Source organism: Orbicella faveolata, unplaced genomic scaffold (genome assembly GCF_042242905.1).
Source record: "Orbicella faveolata isolate gen_17 unplaced genomic scaffold, um_ofav_v1 contig_4, whole genome shotgun sequence".
NCBI lineage: Eukaryota > Metazoa > Cnidaria > Anthozoa > Scleractinia > Merulinidae > Orbicella > Orbicella faveolata.
The window spans coordinates 9,316,955-9,338,136 of record NW_028301569.1 but is presented as its reverse complement, the minus strand read 5'-3'; the positions used below and the strand labels follow the sequence as shown (position 1 = coordinate 9,338,136).

Genomic DNA, 21,182 nt, shown 5'->3' with positions numbered 1-21,182 from the left:
TTCTAGGAAAGATCTCTGTAACTCTGTCAGCAATGCAGTGAAACAAGGTGAGGTCAAACCCACGTACGTGTAAAAATATCAAGATATCAAGTTAAAAAGGAGGAAACATTGGGAAATCTACAGATGGTATAAAAAGGCTTCGCTTATTTCAACCTGTATCCACACAGCTTTGCATCTGCTACAAGAAGAGAGAAGAAAGGAGGCTTTTTCACAAAAGAAAAATGGTGAGTTTAACTTTATTTGACGATAATTTTATTTCCCATTTGTGGGGAAGAAAATTCATTGCTGCTTCGTACATATACCTGCTGTGCCTTAACAATGCGAAAACGTTCCAGATTTTAGGGCCGATTTTAGCTTTGAATAGAACAAAGTTTACTAATTAATCACATTGCATTGAATTTAGAGTCGGAATCCAGACCCGTTTTATAACTGTTTAATACGGATTTTGTAAGATGGTAGCCGTTTAAATCCTTTCCCACAGTTTTTTGACTACTAATTAAACACCCATCAACTGTTAAGATGAGTAAGCTTAAACGTTTTTCTGCTTAACTTTCTCAACCAGGGTTTCAAGCTGTTGATTTTGTGCCTTGCTCTGTTGGCTGTCGCTGTTTCTGCCTCCTCCATCTGCAAATGCGGCGCAGCTGAGGAAAAGGTAAAATTAAAGTGTAACAGTGGAGCTTTTCTTTTCTTTATCACATAAGTTTTTAGCTCTTGACTGAAAAGGTGGCCCAATAAAACTAACGAAAACTGCCGTATTTCCCAGTGACGAATTTGTTCGTATCTAAGTGCACTTCGTTTGGAGATTAAAAGTTGCATGGCAGCAAACGTTTGTATTTCAGCTCAGTGTGATTTTTATTACCAACAAGGTTCTTTTGCTTTTTCTAAATAATATTGGCACAGAATGTTAGATGATCAGAAAATGTCCTAGTTTGACTCCAGATGCATTAGAGAGATTGACAGTAATTTGACATGCTCATTTTTCGGCCTTTCCGGGTCATCTAGTCATATTCCATGAGAATAATTATCAGCTGTTACAGAATGTTAGAAATGATCAGGAAATGCTCTATTTTTACTCCAGATACATTAGAGAGATTGACAGTTATTCGACACGCTCATTTTTCGGTCTTTCCAAATAATTAGACATAATATATCTGGATTTATGAAAGCAGTGTTAAAGAACAAGCGTTTTATTCTCGTCAGCGACTATCTCAACCTATCTCTTAAGTAGACGATTTCAAAGTTGAAAGGAATGTCATACTTTATTTAACAAAGCAGGTTAAAAGATGGCAGCAAAGGCTGATGTGGACCTGCTATGCGCAAATAAATGTTTACAAAATACACTAACTAGATAATTACAATTCACATTAATTTAAGCAAAAAGATATACAGATGTAGCAAATAACAAATAAAAAACCAAAATTGACATCTAAAAGTATATAAAATCATCAGTGTTCTTAAATGTACTGGTAAAACTACAACCAAAAGATATTCTACCAATATATTTAGAGTGCTTTACAAGATTTTCTTTAAACGATGCAAAGGAAGGTAGAGATGAGTTAAATATCATTTTTCGCTTTTCCGATTTTGTAGGTTGATCCGGTGTCAAAATACAGATTGAAGTTGAAGACAGATGACGGAAAGGAATATGAAGAAGACGTTCAAATTGACACTAAGAAGGAAACAGAAACTTTTCATGTGCCAAAGACTTCGCCTGATAACGAAGAGGCTGACGTAGTCCTTGACTTTAAGAAGGTTAGTGAGTATTGAGCACTAGCTTTGAATTACTATCGAGGTCAAGGGAGAGAGGGAGGGAGGGTAATACCAAGAAGGGAATATTAGGGGGAGAGGGCAGGGTAGGAGGCTCGCATGAAGAAGTGATGGATTCCTTGTGTTTACCCGTTGCTGAGGTTATTTTCAATGATACTGCTAGATGCAAGATACTGATAGATGCAATCACAACACCTCGCTTGACATGGCATGAGAATTATGGAAAGCATCGAGCAATACATCAGTTTAAGAAGCTCAGTCAGAATATTTTGACTTACTTTGGTCACGTACCAAATCACCTTAAAATTGACGGAAACCTGAAGATAAACGTTTACTAAGATAGAAAAAAGCACTAAAGAGTTAATAATAAGCTTTAAAGGAATATGGATGGTTAAGGATAGGGAAGATTAACACGGATTGCAAACGACGAGCTCGAAACATTTAGGATAAAATATTCAAGTTGCGCAAACCGTCACTTGGCTCTTTTACCTTGTTGTACGAGTTATTTTCATATACCTGTGTGAAATGTCATCGTAGTGAAGAACCTTTTATAAAACACGTGCAAATAACTAATGCACTCGGACTTTTCTTTCTGCAGAATTATATGATGGTCCGTATGCCAAAGGCCAAAGCATGCTTTCTGAGTCAATCAACTGAAAATGCTCCAAAACCCGCTGATTTGGCCCGCCTTCTGGTAAGCTTGTATTGTTTTAAAATGAAGGTAATCAAAATAGGGCCATCTTCGCTATCGCCATTTTGTTTACATTTTGCCTTATATTACTTTACTACTTTGCGTAGGGAAGGCATTATGTTATGTAAATTGACTCCAAACAGTAACTAAAGCTTGTCAAACTTAGCTCATGGTAAAGTTTTTGCTCTTTGGGTGTAATATTAAAGGAGATATTGCCTTTCAAAAACTGCAAAATGTTTGGGTGGTTTTTATTTTGCATGGAAAATTTGAGTTTTTAAACCTGCATGGCACAAAAAGTATTTAAAATGACATCGCTTCCAAATTTCTTGGGGCAACTAATTTTGCTTATGACCCTGTAAGATTCCCTTTTAAGATTAAAAGACATCTTATCTACAATCTTTCCCTTAATTCACTCTTGAGCAATAATATTAACTGCACCATGGTTTAATTTAGAACTGACAAAAGCCTTCCTTGTACGTATATAATATACTTGGCTTTGATCTAGTCTATGGTCTCCTTTACCATGCCCGCAGATCAGAGTTTCTGCAGAAAAATGTTCCGTCGCATTAGTTGAAAAATTTCAGCTAATATCTATTAGAACTACCGTAGTTAAAAGAGGTCAGTCACGGTCCGGTTTTAGTTATTTTAGCCACGGAAAAAAGTTACCCTTAACTTGAAAGAAGCATAAAAATAACAGTTTACTAAGATAGAAAAACACCTAAGAGATAATAATAAAACAGAAAGGAGCAAGGATAGTTAAGGATGGAAAAGATTAACACGGATTACAAACGACGAACTTGAAGATGTAAGAATAACTTTTCAAGATCCAGCTGCGCAAACCGTGACGTAGCTTCCTTAGAGGGTCATCTTTCTTTAATCATTTCCCAACAGGACAAAGACGCGGGATCGACGATAAAGCAAAATCGACCTGAACTGAAGTTCAAGGTTGTGGGGACCCTTGATGACAATGCACGTGGCAATCTGAATGACGAAATGGCGGATCTGTGCGCGAAGCTAGCCATTAAAGTAGTTGTCAAGGAGGACAGGGCACCAACAGACCTAGCTTCGGACAACGCACCCGTAAAACGTAGGTGTAACAGTCGGAATATTGCAAATGAATACATGAGAGATCTTATATTTGAACTGTGGAGAAAGATATGAATACACGATTCAGTGACCATCGCAATTATACACACAAGTTAAGAAGTTGTGAGACTAAAGCCTGAAAAACAAAACAACAACAACAACAAGACAAAAAAACAGACTTGAATGGGATTCGAACCCATGACCTCTGCGATACTGGTGCAGTGCTCTACCAACTGAGCTATCAAGTCAACTAGGAGCTGTTCACGTTGTGAGTTCGCAATACTAAATATTACACTCACAAAACGTGACCAGCTCCTACTGCTATGATCAATGATGTCTTCAGTTGGGATATTGTGCACCGATGTACACTCTTTCCTCTAATTTCCGTGTTAAGGAAGTGACCAGCATAGCTGTCAAAGCAGGTGTACGAGTTGAATTCGTCAAAACCCACAGGCCGGGTTACCTATCAATTCACATTCCAGCTCAGCAGTGGAGAGAAAAAAAAACGTAAAAAGTCAAAACAAGGCTCTCGGCGATTAACACTCACTAACTCGCACAATTTTCTAGATTAACTGAAATAAGCTTTTGTTTGTTGTTCCAGGAATCAGACGCGACTGTTATCAGAGTTGCTATTATAGAAGAACGTGTGTTTTCATTATTTGCTGGTCCTATCGTGAGTGCACAACTTACTGCCATAAATAGATGTCGTTTTCCTAAACAAGTGGTACTTGAGGGAGTAAATCAGTAGAAAACAATAAATGATCGTGTCTAATTTACAGTTGTTGTTAAAAATAGCTTTGAACTTAGGCAAAGAGATCAGAACATTTTAAGTCGCATTACAAAGTTTTATTTTAATTGTTTGTCAGAGAAAAGAAAGATTTTATTTTAGTTCTTTTACTAGCAGCTTTTTTGCACGTGTCGAACATGTTTAATTGAATTCAATGGTAACTTTGAAGTTAAAAAAAGAGATCAATATAGTTTAAGTCGCATTACAAAGCTTTTATACTTTATTTTTTGTTTGAGGAAAATTGTTATAATTAAAAATTGTATGTGCCTTAATTATATGATTATATTTCAAATACGAATACTAAATTAAGTAAAGTTAATAAAGCCTCTTTATTTACCACATTACCTAGAGTACCTATATTTCTTGATGATATACCGGTATTTGTTACTGGGGTTTGATTACTGGAGACCACCAGGTCTCGGAGGTTTCACCCTATAGCGTTCTTTGCTTTTTCTTCCTATAGCTTCAAAAACGAAAAAAACAAGTTCTGTACGTTTTTCGTGGTATACCCGGTTCCAAAAAACATTCCCCTACCCCCCCCCCCCCCACACACACACACACACACCCACTCCATCCTCCGTAAGAAGGCACTCCCACTTACAATATACCAGTGCAGGACGTAAAACTTATTTGTCATGCATGAACGTAGGGTTCCCTGTACACCCACTAGCCCAGGGGACTGAGGGGGCTCCCATATGAAAAGGCCGGGGATGCTCGTCATCTGGCTTAGGTGTATAAATCGAAATTGCGTGGTCTCGCTAAGGGTGTCCGATCAGGACGAAACGACACTATTTTTAACTGTCAAAATATATTTTTGGTTGCACTGGAAGGGAGATAATAATTAAAAATCCGCTCTAATTTCCATTTGTGGCTCGATTTCCACCGGTTTTTTCGAGTCCAGTCTAGTAGCGCGGGCTTCTTTCCTAGCTGAACAGAGGCTTAGGTTGGGCTCTTTTGGGGGTTGAACCCAAATTTTCCGACGAGCAGAGGCACAGGGTTTCTAAACTACGAGTAGTCCCTCTTTCGCTTAGTTCGTTGAGCGAGACTATAAATGGCCGCGTGAAATTCTGAGGGCGCTTCCCGCCCCCAGAAGTTCGCGCGGCCATTTTGTTTTCGCGGTTTTTTTTCGCGTAACGCACGACGGACTAAGCAAAACAGGGACTACAAGCAGTCTACAGGGTTTCCTTCACAGCAGTTATTTCGATCATCACGCAGCGCTTGAAGTGTTGCGCGACGACTCAAGTATAGCGACTGCAGAGTAGAGTACAATTAAGAATTGGTTCACGCGTAGCGTGCGTATATCGAGGTATGGATGCACGCGGGAACTTTGGAGAGCACGAATGAAGCGTAAGAGCTGCTCGTGGCGATAGCCGATAACAACTCTAGCATCTTGACTACTCTCCAAACTTCCCAGTTGCATCCATAACTCGATATACGCACAGCTAAAAGCATGAACCAATTCCTTTATAACATGGCGACAACAACTTGGGCGCTAAAACATGTTTTATTTGCGATTGACTACAAAGTTCTCACAATGCACGGTGAAGGAAAACAACGGTCATTAGGATCCTAAAACGCCACAATCAGGTGATAAAAGGTTGAACGAAACTGCTTAACCTGGTTTCTAAAATTGCCAATGAAAAATTCGCTTCTTCGAATTAATTATAATGAAAATGTAGGCCGAACAAAGTCAAATATACTCGATGAAAATGTAGACAAACAAAGTCGAAATACTCACGTTTAAATAAACATCTTAGCTTGGCAAAAGTCAAAGGCTCAAAGTAGAGTTTGGATTGTTCAGAATAATCTCCATATTGCCGAAACTTAAGCAAAAGGAAATTGTACTAAACTCGACGGAAATTTTGCAGCTAAATTGAAACTGCACACGTCATGTTATATACGCAGGGCCCTGCGGATATAGATATTTAGTTCGGGATGGCTCAATAGGAATTTGATAGCACTAGCGTGCACGATATGTTATAATTATGATTTGGGTTTGTTCACTTCCACGCAGGTAGAAACAAGTACACCGAGCGTCACGCAAAAAACGAAGGGATGAAAAATCGCAGCGTGAGGGCCAAGAGGGCAAGATCAAGAAAGCGCTTTCTAAACATAACAGAAAAGAAACTAAGCGATACTTATTTTCTATTAAGTGTTTCTTTGTCACATTTTTATCCTGACTGAATATTTTCAAACAGCATCAATCTCCTCAAACTAATTAAAGGCTTCTCGAGGCTTCAGTGTTTTAAGATTGAGTGGACTTAAAGCCCTGGCCAAACAAACTCCCTAGTCCCAAGTAGCCTCAAGTTGAACTTGTGTGGAGACTTGCGTTGGGTGGCCAAACAGACTCGGGAGTTTCCAAGCACATACACGCAAGTCGTAAAGAAACACATTTCAAGAGGCTACTGCCTTTGTCTCACGTGGCCAAAATCCTGTATCATCGGCCGGCTAATAGGTTTCTAAACAACTCGTGTTGACTTGGATTGGGTGGTCGACCAAAGAGAGGGCAAGTCAACGCTAATCAACACAACTCCACGCAAGGCCTGGCTAACTCAAGTTTTCAACTTGCGCCTACTTGGACTGGAGTCCGTTTGGCCAGAGCCTAACCCTTCTGTGTTTGCTGTGGGCTTCGTAAGTAAATCTGGGCATTGTCAGTAGGATAAATTTTGTAGCGTGCTACCTTCGTATATTCTGTTTTTATTCGCTCTATTTATTGCCTCAAACATAAAACTATCGTGACGAACTTACTTTGTGCAAATATGAATCTTTTTGGTAAATTAAAATACCGTTCTGAGAAACTGAAAATGCATGTGATAAAGAAAGTAAAAATCTACTGTTATTTTTCAACTGTTACTTTCTCCTTAGCAGAGCCGTATTTCAAAGTACGCGGAGTAGAAGCAGCGACAGAAAAAAAAAAAGCAGGTCACAAAATGAACCATGCGAAGGCTTGCCGATATTTTCTCAAACTTAACTTGATATCTCGGCTGCGTGATATCTTACACCGGGAGTTGACAAGTGGCCCTTGTTTCAGAGCTTGAATTTTTCTTGGAAAATTGGGAGGGTAGCTGAAGAGCCTTGCTTTTTTCCGATTTTACTAGCAACGATCAAAAGTACACTACTACCCTTGAGACATTACGAACCCTACCCCACCTTAAACAGATTTGAAACCCAGATTGGAGAACTCACATTTTTGGCATTGAATTCTTCGCAAGAACTTTACTTCTTGAGCTAAAATTTAGCTGCTTTTAAAATCGAAGACAGAGTTCACAGTTGGCAACGAATTCTCATTTTGGTGGATTTATTTAAATGACTCATGCGAGATTTCTCAATAGCAGCATGACTTTTTCATTTGTTTTTATTTATCACCTCCATTTACTTGAACTAATTAATAATTTAGAAGGATATCAAAACAATAACGTCTAGGAATATTCAGGGAGGTGAGATCCAATAAGTGAAACCGTAAAAAGACATGTTTTCATTGTACTCTCCTTCACAAGTCAGTAAATGTTATATTGACATTCCATATCTGCTGTATAATTTCACCTTTGACACTGCACGTGGGAAACAAAACAAAACATGCGCTTTCCTAGAATATGCGTTCAACTATTCTTAGAACTCTAGCCGGTGTCATGTCGATCTTTCCTGGAAAATCGGGTTTGAGGGAAAAAAGATCATACGACTCTGCTAGCAGAGTGTTGCATATACTCACTACTGTATACATGCAGTTATGCTCATGTTTTAGCACTTCCTTCAGCTATGGTAGTACTGCGCATGGCACAAGAAAGTTCCATTTCAGGTTCAAACGCGGACTTGCACCACTCCACTGTACAGAGCTGATAGATGACACCCCACCGTAGACAGATTCTTAACCCAGGTGAAAGACCTCGTGGAACAACTCAGAAGTTGAGTTCCAGGCTAATGATCAGAGAATTTGGTTAATTGGTAAGACCATAGTCTACTAACTATGGTAAGACATGTAAACAGATCTAGGCGGGTTCGAGGGATTCGGTCAAACACGCTCAATTAAAAAATAGGACATTATAACACGCTAACTTGGCCTCAGAATGCCGGAAATTCCATTTCCGAGGAACTCAATTTTAAACATTTTCCGGGAAATGATGCCCCGAGACATCCTACAGGGAATCCCCTTCTCTAAAACTGTATCTGCCGAGGAGCCCATTATGATGGGCTCCTGATCTGTGCCAGCAAAAAATTCACCATTCCATGAACTTGCTATGTTTGAAAAAAGTGTGGCGACATTTCGCAGTAAAATTCGGGTTTTCAGCTTCTCGGAAACATTAACCTAACGATGAAGTTGGATTTAACTAGGGCATGCGCAGTGCTACTATAAGTCAAGGAAGTGCTCAATACTAGAGCACAGAATAGTACAGCAGTATGTGAATAAAAACAAATTTCTGCTGGCAGAGTCGGTGTAATCGCTCTCCTTCCTTTTGTCGGTTTTTCTAGGAAAGATCTATGCAACTCTGTCAGCAATGCAGTGAAACAAGGTGAGGTCAAACCCACGTACGTGTAAAAATATCAAGATATCAAGTTTAAAATGAGGAAACACTGGGAAATCTTCAGATGGTATAAAAAGGCTTCGCTTATTTCAACCTGTATCCACACAGCTTTCCATCTGCTACAAGAAGAGAGAAGACAGGAAGCTTTTTCACAACAGGAAAATGGTGAATTTACTTTTGATGATAATTTTATTTCCCATTTGTGGAGAAGAAAATTCATTGCTGCTTCGTACATATACCTGCTGTGATAACAATGCGAAAAAGTTCCAGATTTTAGGGCCGATTTTAGCTTTGAATGGAACAAAGTTTACTAATTAATCGCGTTGCATTGAATTTAGAGAGAATCCAGACCCGTTTTATGATTGTTTAATACGAATTTTGTAAGACGGTAGCAGTTTTAATCCTTTCCCACAGTTTTTTGCCTTCTAATTTAAGACTCATTCACTATTAAAAAGAGTAAGCTTCAACTTTTTTCTACTTAACTGTCTTAACCAGGGTTTCAAGCTGTTGATTTTGTGCCTTGCTCTCTTGACTGTCGCTGTTTCTGCCTCCTCCATCTGCAAATGCGGCGCAGCTGAGGAAAAGGTAAAATTAAAGTGTAACAGTGGAGTTTTTCTTTTCTTTATCACATAAGTTTTTAGTTCTTGACTGAAAAGGTGGCCCAATAAAACTAACGAAAACTACTGTATTTTCCAGTGACGAATTTGTTCGTATCTAAGTGCACATCGTTTCGAGATTAATAGTTGCATGGCGGCAAACGTTTGTATTTCAGCTCAGTGTGATTTTTATTACCAAGAAGGTTCTTTTCCTTTTTCTAAATAATATTGGCACAGAATGTAAGAAATGATCAGAAGAATGTTCTAGTTTGACTCCAGATGCATTAGAGAGATTGACAGTAATTTGACATGCTCATTTTTCGGCCTTTGCGGGTCATCCAGTCATATTCCATGAAAATAATTATCAGCTGTTACAGAATGTTAGAAATTAAATGATCAGGAAATGCTCTATTTTTACTCCAGATACATTAGAGAGATTGACAGTTATTCGACGCGCTCATTTTTCGGTCTTTCGAAATAATTAGAGATAATATGTCTGGATTTATGAAAGCAGTGTTAAAGAACAAGCGTTTTATTTTCGTCAGCGACTATCTCAACCTATCTCTTAAGTAGACGATTTCAAAGTTGAAAGGAATGTCATTCTTCAGTTCCTCCACTCTCTCATCTTCCTTACCTATTCTCTTCTCTCTATTTTCTTTTCCTTTTTTTTTTTTTTCCGTCAGTTTCATCGCTTGGAGTGATACATACTTTATTGAACAAAGCAGGTTAAAAGATGGCAGCAAAGGCTGATGTGGACCTGCTATGCGCAAATAAATGTTTACAAAATACACTAACTAGATAATTACAATTCACATTAATTTAAGCAAAAAGATATACAGATGTAGCAAATAACAAATAAAAAACCAAAATTGACATCTAAAAGTATATAAAATCATCAGTGTTCTTAAATGTACTGGTAAAACTACAACCAAAATATATTCTACCAATGTATTTAGACTTCTTTACAAGATTTTCTTTAAACGATGCGAAGGAAGGTAGAGATGAGTTAAAATATAATTTTTCGCTTTTCCGATTTTGCAGGTTGATCCGGTGTCAAAATACAGATTGAAGTTGAAGACAGATGACGGAAAGGAATATGAAGAAGAGGTTCAAATTGACACTCAGAAGGAAACAGAAACTTTCCATGTGCCAAAGACTTCGCCTAATAACGACGAGGCTGACATAGTCCTTGACTTTAAGAAGGTTAGTGAGTACTGAGCACTAGCTTTGAATTATTATCGAGGTCAAGGGAGAGGGGGAGGGAGCACTGCGCGAAAAGCCAAATATTCGGAGCCGAATTCGCTCGAATACGAAAAGGGAATATTAGGGGGAGAGGGCAGGATAGGAGGCTAGCATGAAGATATAATGGTTTCCTTGTGTTTACCCGTTGCCGAGGTTATTTTCAATGATACTGCAAGATGCAAGATACTAATAGATGCAAGCACAACACTTCGCTTGACAAGGCATGAGAATTATGGAAAGGATCGAGCAATTCATCAGTTTCACAAGCTCAGTGGAACACATTGTTTTGAGTTACATTGGCCACGTAAAAACTCATCTTTAAGTTGATTTTAACCTAAAAATAAAAGTTTAGTAAGAGAGAGAAATACTTCACAGATAATAATAAACCTTAAAGGAACAAGGATGGTTAAGGATGGGGAAGATTAACACGGATTCCAAACGACGAGCTTGAAAAATTTAGGCTAAATGTTTTAAGATGTTCCTTTATCTGGTTGTATGAGTTAAAACTGACTGAGTGGTGTGCGAAATGAGTTCTTGAAAAAATAATTTAATTATGTTCATATACCTGTGTGAAATGTCATCGTAGTGAAGAACAACTAATGCACTCGGACTTTCTATTTGCAGAATTATATGATGGTCCGTATGCCAGAGGCTAAAGCACGCTTTCTGAGTCAATGAACTGAGAATGCTCCAAAACCCGCTGACTTGGCCCGCCTTCTGGTAAGTTTGCATTGTTGTAACGTGAAGGACCAACTTTGCTATCACCATTTTGTTTACATTTTGCCTTATATTACTTTACGACTATGCGTAGGGAAGGCATTATGTTATGCAAATTGACTCCAGACAGTAACTAAAGCCTGTCAAACATAGCTCATGGTAAAGGTTTTAGCTCTTTAGGTGTAATATTGAAGGACATTTTGCCTTTCAAAAGCTCAAAAATGTTTAGGTGGTTTTTATTTTCCATGGAATTTTTGAGTTTTTAAACCTGCATGGCAAAATGACATCGCTCCCAAATTTCTTAAGGCAGCTAATTTTGCTTATGACCCTCTAAGATCCCCTTTTAAGATGAAAAGACATTTTATTTACAATCTTTCCCTTAATTCACTCTTGAACAATAATATTAACTGCACCATGGTTTGATTTAGAACTGACAAAAGCCTTCCTTGTACGTATGTAATATACTTGGCTTTAATCTAGTCCGTGGTCTCCTTTACCATGCCTGCAGATCAGAGTTTCTGCAGAGAAATGTTCCGTCGTATTAGTTGAAAAATTTCAGGTAATATCTATTGGCACTACAGTAGTTAACAGAGGTCATTCACGGTCCGGTTTTGAGTTATTTTGGCGACGTAAAAATCAGTTACCTTTAAATGGAAGGAAGTATGAAAATAATAGTTTACTAAGATAGAAAAAAACTAGAAAGGTAATAATAAAACCTAAAGGAACAAGGATAGTTAAGAATGGAGAAGATTAACACGGAATACGAACGACGAACTTGAAAACTTAAAAATTGTCATAACTAAAAATTGAATGTGCCTCAATTATACGATTATATTTCAAATACGAATACTGAATTAGGCAAGTTAATAAAGCCTCTTTATGTACCACATAACACAGAGTGTCTATGTTTGTTAATAATATACCGGGTCTTGTTACTGGGGTTTAATTACTGAAGACCAATACGTCTCGATGTTCTCACCCTATAGCGTTCTTTGCTCTTTTTTTTTTCCTATAGCTTAAAAAGTACAAGTTCTGTAAATTTCTCTCGGTATACTCGGTTCTAAAAACCAATGCTCCTCCCCCCCCCCCCCCCCCCAATCTCCGTAGGAAGTCACCCCCGCCCAATATATACCAGGGCCGGACGTCAAACTTATTTGTTACGCATGCGCGCAGGGTTTCCTGTACACCCACTAGCCCAGGGGACTGAGTGGGCTCCCATATAAAAAGGTTGGGGATGCTCGTCATTTTGCTAAGGTGTATAAATCAAAATCTTTGCTCTCGCTTAGGGCGTTCGATCAGGACGAAACGACACCAGTTTTAGCTGTCAAAATATCTTTTTGCTTGCACTGGAAGAAATAAAAATTCCAAAAAGAAAACGCTTTAATTTCCGTTTTTTGGCTTGATATCCGCCGGTCTTTCGAGTTAAGTCTTCTAGGCCGGGCTCCTTTCCTAGGTTAACAGAGCCCTAGATTGGACTCCTTCAGGAGTTTAACCCAAATTTTCCGACGAGCAGAGCGACAGGGTTTCTACACTACAAGTAGTCCCTCTTTGGCTTAGTTCGTCGAGCGAAACTGTAAATGGCCGCGAAAAATCCTATGGGCGCTTCTCGCCCCCAGAAATTCGCGCGGCCATTTTTTCTCGCGGTTTTCTCTCGCGTAACGCACGACGGACTAAGCAAAGGAGGGACTACTCGTAGTCTACAGGGTTTCCTTTACAGCAGTTATTCTAATCGTCACGCAACGCTTGAAGTGTTGCGCGACGACTCAAGTAGCGACTGCAGAGTGTACGTCAAAGACAATTATAATTTGGGTTTGTTTACTTGCTCGCATGTAGAGCAAGTACACCGAGCCTGACGCAAAAAATTGAGGGATGAAAAATCCCACTCGTGAGGGCCAAGAGGGCAAGATCAAGAAAGCTCTTTCTAAAGATAACAGAAAAGAAACTAAGCGATACCTATTTTCTATTAAGGGTTTCTTTGTAACATTTTTAGCTTCAGTATTTTGAAGCAGCATCAATCTTCTCAAACTAATACAAGGCTTCTCGAGGCTTCGATTTTAGAATTGAGTGGACTTAAAGCCCTGGCCAAACGGACTCATAAATTAGTTGCATATAGCCTCAAGTTGAACTTGTGTAGACACTTGCATTGGGTGGCCAAACAAACTTGCAAGTTTTCAAGCACATACACGCAAGTCGCAAAGAAACACATTTCAAGGCTACTGCCTTTGTCTCGCGCGGCCAAAATCCAGTATCATCGACCGGCTAATAGGTTGTTAAAATACTTGCGTTGACTTGGGTTGAGTGGTCCACCAAATGAGCGCAAGCCATCGCTAGTCAACGCTAGTCAACGCAACTCCACGTAAGGTCTGGCTAACTCAAGTTTTCAACTTGCGCCTACTTGGACCGGAGTCCGTTTGGCCAGGGCGTAACTTTTCTGTGTTTGCTGAAGGCTTCGTACGTAAATCTTGGCATGATCAGTAGGATAAATTTTGTAGCGTGCTACCTTTGTATATTCTGTTTTCATTCGCTCCATTTATAGTTTCAAACATGAAACTATCATGGCAAACTTAGTTTTTGCAAATATAAATCTTTTTGGTAAATTAAAATACCCTTCTGAGAAACTGAAAATGCATGTGATAAAGAAAGTAAAAATCTACTGTTATTTTTCAACTGTTATTTTCTCCTTAGCAGAACCGTATTTGAACTGAATACGCGGAGTAGAAGCAGCGACCACAAAAAAGCAAGTCGCAATATGAACCATGGGAAGGCTGTCAAAAGTTTCCTCAAACTTAATTTGATATCTCAGCTGCGTGATATCTTACACCGAGGGTTAACAAGTGGCCCTTGTTTCAGCGCATAGATTTTCTTGGAAAATCGGAAGGGTACTGGAAAAGCCTTTGTTATTTCCGATTTTATTAGCAACGATGAAAAACAACACTGCTGCCCTTGAGACATTGCGAACCCTACCCCCACCCTAATCAGATTCTAAACCCAGACTGGAGAACTCAAATTTGTGTCGCGGAAATATTCGTAAGAACTGTATTTCTTGAACTAAAATTTAGCTTCTTTTAAAAACGAAGACCGAGTTCACAGTTGGCAATAAATTCTCATTTTAGTGGATTTATTTAAATGGCTCATGCGAGATTTTTCAATAGCAGCCTGACTTCTTCATTTGTTTTTATTTATCATCTCCATTTACATGAACTAATTAATAATTAAGAAGGAAAATGGGATCCAATAAATGAAACCCGTACAAAGACATTTTTTTTTACTGTACTCTCCTTCACAAGTCCACCTTTGACACTGCACGTGGGAAAAAAAAAAACAAACCAAGCGCTTTCCTAGAATATGTGCTCAACTATCCTCACTACTCTAACCGTTGCCATATCGATCTTTCCTGGAAAATCGTGTTTGAGGAAAAAAAGATAATACGACTCTGAAAGCACAGTGTTGTATATACTCACCACTGTACATGCAGTCAGTATGCTCATGTTTTAGCACTTCCTTCAGCTATGGTCGGTATTGCGCATGGCACAAGACAGTTCCATTTCAGGTTCAAACCTGGACTTGCACAACTCTACTGTGCAGAGCTGATGGATAACTCACCCCACCGTAGACAGATTCTTAACCCAGGTGAAAGACCTCGTGGAACAACTCAGAAGTTGAGTCTCAGGCTAATGATCAGAGAATTTGGTTAATTAGTAAGACCATAGTCTACTAACTATGGTAAGACGTGTAAACAGATCTAGGCGGGTTCGAGGGATTCGGTCAAACCCGCTAAATTAAGAAAATGAGACATTATAACACGCTAACTTGGCCTCAGAATGCCGGAAATCCCGTTTCCGAGGAACTCAATTTTAAACATTTTCCGGGAAATGATGCCCCGAGACATCCTACAGGGAATCCCCTTCTCTAAAACTGTATCTGCCAAGGAGCCCATCATGACGGGCTCCTGGTCTGCCCCAGCAAAGAATTCACCATTCCATGTACTTGTTATGCTTGACAATAGTGTGGCGACACTTCGCAGTAAAATTCGGGTTTTCAGCTTCTCGGAAACATTAACCTAACGATGAAGTTGGATTTAACTAGGGCATGCGCAGTGCTACTATAAGTCAAGGAAGTGCTCAATACTAGAGCACAGAATGGTACAGCAGTATGTGAATAAAAACAAATTTCTGCTGGCAGAGTCGGTGTAATCGCTCTCCTTCCTTTTGTCGGTTTTTCTAGGAAAGATCTATGCAACTCTGTCAGCAATGCAGTGAAACAAGGTGAGGTCAAACCCACGTACGTGTAAAAATATCAAGATATCAAGTTTAAAATGAGGAAACACTGGGAAATCTTCAGATGGTATAAAAAGGCTTCGCTTATTTCAACCTGTATCCACACAGCTTTCCATCTGCTACAAGAAGAGAGAAGACAGGAAGCTTTTTCACAACAGGAAAATGGTGAATTTACTTTTGATGATAATTTTATTTCCCATTTGTGGAGAAGAAAATTCATTGCTGCTTCGTACATATACCTGCTGTGATAACAATGCGAAAAAGTTCCAGATTTTAGGGCCGATTTTAGCTTTGAATGGAACAAAGTTTACTAATTAATCGCGTTGCATTGAATTTAGAGAGAATCCAGACCCGTTTTATGATTGTTTAATACGAATTTTGTAAGATGGTAGCAGTTTTAATCCTTTCTCACAGTTTTTTGCGTTCTAATTTAAGACTCATTCACTATTAAAAAGAGTAAGCTTCAACTTTTTTCTACTTAACTTTCTTAACCAGGGTTTCAAGCTGTTCATTTTGTCCCTTACTCTGTTGGCTGTCGATGTTTCTGCGTCATCCATCTGCAAATGCAGCCCAGCTGAGGAAAAGGTAAAGGTAAAGTGTAACAGCAAAGTTTTTGTTTTCTTTATCACATAAGTTCTTAGTTCTTCACTGAAAAAGCGGCCCAATAAAACTGAGGATAACTGCTGTATTTCCCAGTGACAAATTTGTTCGTATCTAAGTGTAAATCGTTTCGAGATTAACAGTTGTGTGGCAGCAAACGTTTGTATTTCAGCTCAGTGTGATTTCTATTACGAAGAAGGTTCTTCTCCTTTTTCTAAATAATATAGGTACAGAATGTTACAAATGATCACAAAAATGTCCTAGTTTGACTCCAGACCCATTAGAGAGATTGACAGTTTTTCGACACGCTCAATTTTTCGCCTTTCCGGGTCATCCAGACATGTTCCGTGGAAATAATTAGAGATAATACGTCTGGATTTATGAAAACAGTGTTAAAGAACAAGCGTTTTAATCTCGCCAGCGACTATCTCAAACTATCTCTATCTCTACAAGTTAAAAAAATGTCATTCTTCAGTCCCTCCACTCTCTTAGCTTCCTTTTCTTCTCTTTTCACTATTTTATTATTATTATTATTATTATTATTATTATTATTACATTTCATCGCTTGTAGTGATTTTAACGCCTTCAGGAGTCGTGAAATCAGAATCTTTCAACTTTTCAAGAGGACTAGTTCAATATAAAACTCGCTTCACTCCCCCGATTGTCTAATTAGATGAGTTAAAATATAGTTTTCCGCTTGTCAGATATTCCAGGATTCACCAGCAATTGATCCAGTGGCAAAATAAAGATTGAAATTGAAGACAGACGATGGAAGGGAATATGACGAAGAGGTTCAAATTGACACTCAGAAGGAAACAGAAACTTTCCATGTGCCAAAGACTTCGCCTGATAACGAAGAGGCTGACATAGTCGTTGACTTTAAGAAAGGTTAGTGAGTATCGAGCACTAGCTTTAAATTACTGTCGAGGTCAAGGGAGATGGGGAGGGAGGGTAATACGAAGAAGGGAATATTAGGGCGAGAGGGCAGGATAGGAGGCTAGCATAAAGATATAATGGATTCCTTGTGTTTACCCATTGCTGAGGTTATTTCAATGATACTACAAGATGCAAGATACTGATAGATGCAAGCACAACACCTCGTTTGACAAGACATCAGAATTATGGAAAAGATCGAGCAATTCATCAGTTTAAGAAGCTCAATCGAACACATTATTTTGAGTTACATTTAAACTTTTAAATTGAAGTAAACCTGAAGATAAAAGTTTACTAAGATAGAAAAATACTTCAGAGATAACAATAAATCTTAAAGGAACAAGGATGGTTAAGGATGGAGAAGATTAACACAGATTGCAAACAAACAGCTTGAAAAATTTAGGCTATATTTTTTATGATTCTCCTTTATCGGTTGTATAAGTTACTGAATTGTTTTGAGTGGTGTGTGAAACTGAGTTCTTGAAAAAATAATTTAATTATGTCCATATACCTGAGTGAAATGTCATCGTACGGTAGTGAAGAACCTTTTATAAAACACATGCAAACAACTAATGCACCGGGACTTTCTTTTTGCAGAATTATATGATGGTCCGTATGCCAGAAGCCAAAGTATGCTTTCTGAGTCAATCAACTGAGAATGCTCCAAAACCCGCTGACTTGGCCCGCCTTCTGGTAAGCTTGTATTGTTGTAAAGTGAAGGGCCATCTTTGCTATCGCCATTTTGTTTACATTTTGCCTAATATTACTTTACGACTTGTCAAACTTGAAGCTTGTCAAACTTAGCCGCTCATGGTAAAAGTGTTAGCTCTTTAAGTGTAATATTGGAGGAGATATTGCAAAATGTTTGGGTGGTTTTTATTATGCATAGAAAATTTGAGTTTTTAAACCTGCATGGCACAAAAAGTATTTAAAATGACATCGCTCCCAAATTTCTTGGGGCCGGCAGCTTAGTTTGATTATGACCCTATAAGATCCCCTTATAAGATTAAAAGACATTTTATGTACAATCTCTCCCTTAATTCACTCTTGAGCGATAATATTAACTGCACCGTGATGGTTCAACTTAGAACTGAGAAAAGCCTTCCTTGTACGTATATAATATACTTGGCTTTGCCTGCAGATCAGAGTTTCTGCAGAGAAATGTTCCGTCGTATTAGTTGAAAGATTTCAGGTAATATTTATTAGGACTACAGTAGTTAAAGAGGTCATTCACGGTCCGGTTTTGAGTTATTTTGGCGACGTAAAAATCAGTTACCTTTAAACGGAAGGAGACATGAAAATAACAGTTTACTAAGATAGAAAAAAACTAGAAAGGTAATAATAAAACCTAAAGGAACAAGGATAGTTAAGGATGGAGACGATTAGCACGGAATACGAACGACGAACTTGAAAACTTAAAAATATCTTTTCAAGATGCGCAAACCGTGACGTAGCTCCTTTAAGAGGGTCGATCACCTTTCTTTAATTATTTTCCAACAGGACAAAGACGCGGGATCGACGATAAACCAAAATCGACCTGAACTGAAGTTTAAGGTTGTGGGGACCCTTGATGACAATGCACGTGGCGATCTGAATGACGAAATGGCGGATCTGTGTGCGAAGCTACCCATTAAAGTAGTTGTTAAGGTGGACAGGGCACCGACAGACCTAGCCTCGGACGACGCACCCGTGAAACGTAGGCGTAACAGTCGGAATATTGCAAGTGAATATGTGAAAGATCATTTATTTGAACTGTGGAGAAAGATATGAAGACATGATTCAGTGATCATCGCAGTTATACACACAAGTTAAGAAGCTGCGAAATTAAAGCCTTAAAAACAAACAAAAACAAAATCAGACTTGAATGGGATTCAAACCCATAACCTCTGCGATAGTGGTGCAGTGCTCTAGCAACTGATCTATGAAGCCAACTGGGAAGTGGTCACGTTGTGAATTCGTAATACTAAATATTACACTCACAGCTTGACCAGCTCCCACTGCGATGATCAATCATGTCTTCAGTTGGGATATTGAGCACCGATGTACACTCTTTCCTCTAATTTTCGTTATAAGGAAGTTACCAGCATGGCCGTTGAAGCCGGTGTAGGAGTTGAATTCGCCAAAACCCACGGGCCGGGTTATCTATCAATTCACATTCCAGCTGGGTGGAGAAAAAAAAAAACGTAACCTGTCTCACTAACTCGCGCAATTTGATAGACTAACTGAAGTAAGTTTTTGTTTGTTGTTCCAGGAATCAAACGCCACAGTACTTGTCGCCAGAGGTGCTACTATGTGTATAGAAGATCGTGTTTTCTCATTTTTTGCTCGTCCTATTATGAACGGCAGTGTGGAACGGTCTGCGACTGATAAATAGTTATCGTTTTCCTAAACAGATGGTACTTAGGGACTAAATCAGTAGAAAACATTAAGTGATCGAGTCCAATTTACAGTTGTTATTAAAAATAGCGTTGAAGTTAGGCAAAGAGATCAGAACATTGTAAGTCGCATTACAAAATTTTATTTTAATTTTTAGTTGGAGAGAAGTAAGATTTTATTTTAGTTCTTTTACTGGCAGCTTTTTTTCACGTGTCGAACATGTTTAAGTGAGGTCAAAATTAAAGTAACTTTGAAGTTTACCAAAGAAGTCGATATATTTTAAGTCGCATTAAAAAGCTTTTATATTTGATTTTTTGTTTGGGGAAAATTGTCATAGTTATAAATTGTATGTGCCTCAATTATATGATTGTATTTCAAATACGAGTACTGAATTAAGCTAAGTTAATAAAGCCTCTTTATGTACCACGTCATAGAATGTCTTTTTTTGTTTTGTTTTTGTTTATGTTTTCGTTTTTGTTTGTGTTTGTTTTGTTTTGTTTTGTTTTTTTTTTTAACGATATATTTGTTACTGGGGTTTGTCACCGTAGTTTACTATAGTCACGGTCTAGAAGGTTTCACCCTATAGAGTTAAAGTTCTTTGATCGATTTTTCTTCCTATAGCTTTGAAAAAGTTCATTATATTCTCTACCTAAACCTCAATCAAGGGGATCTTTAATATGAAGCAAATCTTTTAAGTTTCTCTTGATATAGCAGGTTCCCTTCCCTCTCTCCACCCTCGGTTAGAAACTACCCCCACCCACCCATCCACCCCACACCAGCGCCTGGTGCCTAACTTGTTCCTTATGCATGCGCACCAAGGTTGCCCAACTGTAATTGTGTTTTAATCCTGGTGTGTAAAACATTATGAACGCTAACAAAAAACAAAAAACAGAGTGCGGCGACATCCGTAGCTCCTATATATAAACCCGCGCTAGCTCCTGAGTTTGCTATTTCTCGCGTGATCTCACTGTTTTAAATTTTTCGCTTTTGAGCGTAGGCTCGATTTCCTCCGCTTTCTCGAGTCTGGTCTTCGGTCTTCGTTCCTCTACGTTCCTCCCCGGGGGAGAAACGCGGGCTCTTTTTTCAAGCAGCGGCTGGTAATCGCAATCGAGGTCATTTTTAACGTGGCATTACCTGTGCAGTTCAAGATTAGAACTTGTGTCATGCACGATGCTTTTTAGTCATGTTTCATTTTACTGATTTCATTCACAATCAGTCATCTCAATTAAAAACAGAGCTTTCAAAATAACGATTTTAAAGGCAGATAAACTCCAGAGAATTGATCATAGATCGAAAATAAACCGGGGTTGATACCGCTGAGGAAGAGATAAATTACGAAAGAGAAATTAAAAAAAAACAAAAAATGGTCAATTTTTCCAATGTTTTTTTTGGCTGTTGTCATTCGTGACCAACATAGCCCCTTAAACATGTTAAACGGGTGGAATTAATTTGTTTCAAGTTCGTACTACTTACGTATTTACTGGAGAAATAAACTAAGACATTTTCTGTTCTTCAGTATCGAGTTAGACAAACACGAAAGAAAGTTTAGGAGAATAAGAGATGTTGCGAGAGCAGAAGTCAGAAGTTAGT

General features: G+C 38.5%; 1 protein-coding gene, 1 long non-coding RNA gene, 1 other non-coding gene and 1 pseudogene across 4 annotated transcripts; 3 read left to right on the top strand and 1 right to left on the bottom strand.

The window, feature by feature from the left end:
- Positions 1-85: 85 nt before the first annotated feature.
- On the top strand, positions 86-4,420 carry LOC149101360 (uncharacterized). The gene is made up of 6 exons (XM_089276527.1): positions 86-224; positions 563-652; positions 1,591-1,752; positions 2,366-2,461; positions 3,350-3,545; positions 4,146-4,420. Exons 1-6 carry the CDS (start codon positions 222-224, stop codon positions 4,244-4,246), a joined length of 648 nt encoding a protein of 215 aa, XP_089132653.1. The 5' UTR covers positions 86-221; the 3' UTR covers positions 4,247-4,420.
- Trnat-agu (transfer RNA threonine (anticodon AGU)) lies at positions 3,720-3,792 on the bottom strand. Its single transcript has one exon. It is a non-coding gene; the product is annotated as a tRNA-Thr (tRNA).
- Positions 4,421-8,807: 4,387 nt separating the features above from the next.
- On the top strand, positions 8,808-20,028 carry LOC110068373 (uncharacterized; annotated as a pseudogene). Its single transcript, XR_016203170.1, has 7 exons — positions 8,808-9,016; positions 9,347-9,436; positions 10,489-10,650; positions 11,314-11,517; positions 17,802-17,909; positions 18,717-18,912; positions 19,468-20,028. The product of XR_016203170.1 is annotated as an uncharacterized LOC110068373 (transcript).
- Positions 15,681-17,163, top strand: LOC149101359 (uncharacterized). Its single transcript, XR_016203172.1, has 3 exons — positions 15,681-15,848; positions 16,179-16,274; positions 16,988-17,163. It is a non-coding gene; the product is annotated as an uncharacterized LOC149101359 (long non-coding RNA).
- Positions 20,029-21,182: the final 1,154 nt, after the last annotated feature.